Source organism: Pristis pectinata, chromosome 12 (assembly GCF_009764475.1).
Source record: "Pristis pectinata isolate sPriPec2 chromosome 12, sPriPec2.1.pri, whole genome shotgun sequence".
NCBI lineage: Eukaryota > Metazoa > Chordata > Chondrichthyes > Rhinopristiformes > Pristidae > Pristis > Pristis pectinata.
In genome coordinates this window covers 29,641,613-29,647,612 of record NC_067416.1, presented here as the reverse complement: position 1 = coordinate 29,647,612, position 6,000 = coordinate 29,641,613, and the positions used below count along the sequence as shown (strand labels likewise).

General features: G+C 39.9%; 1 protein-coding gene across 1 annotated transcript in view; it reads left to right on the top strand.

Moving 5' to 3' along the window:
* The first annotated feature begins 1,386 nt into the window (after positions 1–1,386).
* dntt (deoxynucleotidyltransferase, terminal) overlaps positions 1,387–6,000 on the top strand; it is a 191,005-nt gene continuing 186,391 nt past the window's right edge. The window contains 3 exon segments of the mRNA XM_052027746.1: positions 1,387–1,461; positions 1,527–1,617; positions 1,620–1,725. Coding sequence (XP_051883706.1) covers positions 1,387–1,461; positions 1,527–1,617; positions 1,620–1,725 — 272 coding nt within the window.

Here is a 6,000-nt window from a genome sequence, read left to right as displayed (position 1 = left end):
GTATGTTAGCTTCAACTTGTGCCAGTCACTCACAAGTTGGGGCCCCTGTTGAGGTGCTAATAAGCTTAACAGCATCATTAGCAGTGGCTGGTGCCACAATCATGCCAATGAGCAGACAGTATAAAGTTTGTATATTTCCTGCATCAGTCGAATAGGCCTGGATTAACCACTTACAGTGCCAGTAATACACAAAAAGTACTGGAGGAACTCAGCAGGTCAGGCAGCATCCATGGAGGGAATGAACAGATCGAAGTTTTCAGGCCGAGACCCTTCATCACCCACCTACCTTCCCCATCTCACCTGGACTCGCCTATCACCTGCACTGACCTATCCCCTGCCTGCGTGTACTCCTCCCCCTCCCCCACCTTCTTATTTTGGTTTCTGCCCTCTTCCTTTCCAGTCCTAATGAAGGGTCTTGGCCCGAAACATCGACTGCTTATTTCCCTCCATCGATGCTGCCTGACCTGCTGAGTTCCTCCAGCAATTTTGTGTATTGCTCCAGATTCCAGCATCTGCAGAATTTTTTGTGTCTTATGATGGCAGTACATATTTTTCTGGTGTCATCAGAAGTTAGTCCTCTGAGTGTAATTTGTGAAGTTAGAAATAAAATTCTCCCCTCTCCATTCCCAGTCCTGACGCAGGGTTTCGACACGATACATCAACAATTCCTTTTCTCCCACTGATGCTGCTCAACCCATTGAGTTCTTGCAGCAGTTTTTTGCTCTAGATTCCAGCATTTGCAGTCACTTGTGTCTCCAAAAATATGGTTGTATTCTGGTTGTATTCACTAAGCTGGGTCAGAGGGGTAATATTGAAGCTCAGAACCTTGAGTTTAGGGAAGGTAACGTTGGCTAAGAGGCCTCAAATCTCATGAACAACAATAATAATACTGGAATTCCAGAGAACTCACCTCATGACAATTTAGTATCATAAAGAGAGGAGAAAAGGAACATTAGTTAAAAAATTATATTCTGTTTTATACTTTGAATTCAACATTTTTCTTTGCTTTAAAAAAGGTTTCATGGATGACTCGACTTTTCCTGGGTATTGGGAGACAAACACATCAATAATCAAAACATACTTCAGAACTCATTTCCCTTCAAGAGAGTGAGGCAGAAATGTGAATCAAAGAAAGTGAAAACATTTTTCTTGTGTTCTTTTGTTAAGATTGCTAATTCTGAAGCTTTTTAAAATTTTCTGAATCAGGATTGTACAAATGTGCAGAATGACAAATGTTTTAAATGAAGAATATGTAAATAAAAGTATTTTGTTGCTTTTCTAATGCAACGTAGTTTTGTGCTCCGCAAGGGGATAATCTATTCTTTTTTCTACTGCTACTTCAGGGATTCAATAAACCTCTTCTTTACAGCACTTGGTTAGAAAACAATGGGAGGTGACATCACTGACATCATTGATGGGTGTAAGGGCAAAGAAAGTGTAGAGAAAGTGCAGGTGTCAGAGGTTTGTTGTACAGCAGATAGTGCAACATTTACATCACGGTAATCAGGATAAAATGAGCTCAGCAGAAAAAACTGGGAGGTGTGGGAATCATACCTAAGAGGAGAAAGCAGAAAGGGGATGAACTCTGCAGTTCACACAGTAAACATGAAGTGAGATTCAAGATCTGCTCATATTTGTTGTGGAAAGAAAAATGGGATCAAGCAGAAGAATGTTCCTGATGGACTTAGCACGTAAGAAAGGATTCAGAGTTGCTGATGTCATGAGGTACGGCATTTTCAGGTTCAGTTGGTGACCGACCACACACTTGTCATTTTCTTGTCATGCTCATTTGAGATTACATGGAAGGAGACACAAGAAAAAATACCAGTCAATGAAATTTCAAAATCTTGTAATTTTTAGTCTTGAAATATTAATCTAAGCAAATGCACCAGAGAAAATAACATATTGAGGTAAAGCATGATTTCTGTTTATTTGTAATTACTTAATATATTTTGAAATCGTGATTTTGGGGTATGGTCCATTGCCAGTGTTATAGAAAATAAAGTATGCCGAGACAATAATAACAGTAGCTATAACATTTTTCCAAGTTGTTGAAGAAGACAGGTACATTGGGGGTGGCACAGTGGTGCTGCAGGTCGTGCTACTGTCTCACAGCTGCAGTGAGCCAGATTTGATCCTGATCTCTGGTGCTGTCTGTGTGGAGTTTGCATGATCTCCCTGTGATCACATGGGTTGACTAGATTTTTCTGAGAGCCAGCATACACCAGAAGGCCAAATGGCCTCTTTTTACGTTATAAGGAGATAAGAATAAAATGTTCATCATATTTATGGTGATATCAGCTTCCTTAATGACCAAGGAAGACTCTTCTCACAAGTAGAAACTACTTTCATGATTTTAAATGTGTAAACTTACATTCAAAGTACAACAAAAAACATTCAAATCTGATGAAGGGTGTTCGACTTTTTCTCTTTTCACAGATGTTGCTTGGCCTGCTAAATATTTCTTACATTTTTCTGCTTTTAATTTATCATTCATGTCTTATCCTGATAGTTTGTGAATCCATGAATTAGATTAAGCCCAGACTTTTTCCCTAGTATCTACTTTTGAAAGCTGGGCTCAGGACTGGAAATTATAATTTAGCTGGAAATTGTACTGAAGATTTATTTACAAGGAATTATTATAAAATGTCTGAATGTTTATACAAAAAATACCAGTTTGATTTGATTTACTTGCTTTTGTATAAGTAATTAAAAACATAAGCATTGCCAAACACCGCTAGCATAACCAGTAGATCAGTTAATGTGATGATAACCTAGCTGGCATACTTCCATTGTATTGAATGCAGGATGGACACATGTGCAGTTATTTCAACATCTTTGTGTTTTCTTCTGTGCAGTTTAGAATGTTGCCACAATTCTATATTTTGTGCCAAATATAACCACAAACATAAGTGTAACAAAGAAATGATGGGAACAAGCCAGATGTCAAAATCCCCAGTGGTATACCTAGGCTGTATGTGACAGGAAGATAGGGGCTTAATTATTGTAAATTATTTTTTCTCCAAATAAACCACAGGAAGACAAACTATGACATTTCAAACTGTAATTTTACACATGAAGTATTATTTCAAACCGAAATAATTATTTTTTTGCTGTAAATTTTACCATCTGTTAATCAAGGTAATCTAAACAAATTTGATCTTTAAAATCAAAATCATTTAAGTAACCATGTGCAAGAATGAGAATACTAAAACTTATGGGAACAAGGCAGGCTGTAATTATTCTCATTCTTCAATTCCTTAAAATGGCACTATTAGAGTGTGCCTCAAGATGAAAATATTAGCGATAGAGAATAGAGTGTTGGCTTGGTGAGAACCAAGTTTGCCAGCCCACCTGAATAACAGGATTCATGGGATTAGGGGTGATAAATTATCCCAGATGGGCTAATGGACAAAAATAGAGGGTAGGAATTATTTGGTGTGGCAAAGTGTAAATAATAGAATGTTGCAGAGATTGATACTCAGGCCTCAACAATTTACAATCTGTATCATTGAAGTAGATCAGGGGACCAAGTGTATTATGGCAGTTTAATGATGTTACTTAGCCAGTAGGAAGGTAAGCTGTGAGGAGGATGTAAATAGGCTGAGAAGGGATATGACTGGGCAAGTGAAATATAAAGTGATTGAGAAGTAAAACCATTCTCATTGATAGGAAATCTTCAATAAAGGATAAAAATACACTCAAGCAAATGTTGTTCACTGGAGGAATTTCATATTCCTTGTGCCCAAATTATAGAAAGTTAAGACGCAGGAATAACAAGTAATTACGAAGGTAATCTCTATGTTAGCATCTATGACAAAATAAAGATAGGTTGTTATGTTATGAGGGATGGTGTAAGGACACCCAGGGTATTATATATAGTTTTGACCACCTTTTCTAAAAAAGGTTGACATGCAGGGGGTACAATTCCAGAAATGGAAAGCTCTCCTATGAGAAGGAAATCTCTGGACTTTGGATACATGAGAAGCGATCTCATTCAAATTAATAAAGTTTCCACTGGGCTTGATGGGTAGATGTTGAGAGGCTCTTTCCCCTAGACAGAAAGTCTTGAATTCAGGATCATAGTCCATTAACAGGAATGGTGAGGTTTTTGGATGTAGGGTGGACATTTCGGACGGATATGTTGAAGATAAATCACTCAAATGGTTCTGAATCATTGGAATCCTGTATCGCAAAGTTTTGTATATATTTGATATTAATGGATTTTGGGAACTATGGGATCATAAGAATATTTGCTTAGGGTGGCAAAGTAGTGTGATTTTATTAAATGGCAGGTGCGTGTGGTCTTATCTACTCCTTATCCCCATGTGGTGTTTTTTATGTAATATGTACGTAATATTTAACTGAAGTTCTCAGCAACAAAAGACAAGAAGTCATTAGAGTGAAAGGAAATTGCTGGCATCCATAGTGCAAATGAAAGCCATCTGTTTGAACTATAGCCTTGATGTCTTAATAAAGCCTTTGAGTTTCATTTTGAATGTGAGGTACTTCTGCTTCTGAAGTATTCGCTTATCATGCTTTGATAGAGAGTGAGAGAGAAAAATGACTTATGTACATGACTCAGAAGAAAGGCAATAAAATAAAGAGAGGAGCAAAGAAGCCACATTTCATTGCTGGTGATATCCTTATAATGTTGCATCGAATGAAGGCATGATGTACACCAAAGGAGACTCCCAGCTAATCAATTACAGAACCTTAGCAAAAGTAAAGATTTATTTATAAGATATCTTTATCAGTCACATGTACATCAAAACACACAGTGAAATGAATCTTTTGCGTTGTGTGTTCTGGGGCCAACGCGCAAGTGTCGCCACACTTCCGGCGCCAACATAGCATGCCCACAACTTCTTTGGAAGGTGGGAGGAAACCCACACAGACACGGGGAGAACGTACAAACTCCTTACAGGCAGTAGCCAGAATTGAACCTGGGTCTCTGGCGCTGTAATAGCATTATGCTAACCGTTACAGTACCGTGCCTGCCCAATATGGGCTCACCAATAACTTAGGAAACATAGGTTGGATATCCATCTTGAAGTTCTCCTTGCCTGGTGCCAACTATTTAGTTCACCTGTTTGATCTGTTCTTTCCTTAATGATCCAAAGATTAACAAGCATGTATTTGCTTTGTGTGTTTACAGAGACTATGTGATCTCATCTTAAAAGACAGGGTTGAGTGTCTACAGTACAAAGATATTCCGAGCTTTTTGTTCACTTGTGAATCATGCATGTGCTGCATGTACCATGTAAAGGGACTTGACAGATTCCATACACATCCTGTACAAGCAGCAGGAGCACCAATAATGGCAGGAAAACCAACAACAGCAGGAGCACTGACAGCATCAAGAGCACCAACGGATCCTGCGTCAGCAGGTGGAACCCCAAAACAACAGCAGCAGGCCTTGTGCCAGCACAAGCAGGGACAGCAGGTCTGCACAGCTGCACCAGGAATAGGGGCAGAATGTCCCGTACCGGCAGATGCAGTGGCAGTTCGGTCTGTACCAGCAGCAGCTGGAGGAGTACCAGGCCCTGTACCAGCAGCAGCATGAGCAGGAGCTGCAGAAACTGGAGGCCAAAGTTGAGGGCAGCCATGAACTCGATGACTGTCCAGGCAGGCTTAAGGAGCTTTCAGCTTCTATATCAAATATCCTGATGTTCTTATCATTCCCTTCATGCCGAGCCCAAATCCCCTGCTGGCAAAGAGCTCTAGGACACTGTTGCACATCAGTGGGGTGTGAAATAGTCAACGCTGGAATCTGAAGCATCATACGAAATGCTGGAAGAACTCAGTGGATCATGCAGAATCTACGGAGGGAAATGGACAGTCGACGTTTTGGGTCAAGACCCTTCATCGGGGTTCAGATGAAGGGTCTCGACCTGAAATGTCGATTGTCCATTTCCCTCCACAGACACTGCTCGACCCACTGAGTTCCTCCAGCATCTTGTGTATTGCTCCAGATTCCAGCATCTGCAGTCTCCTGTG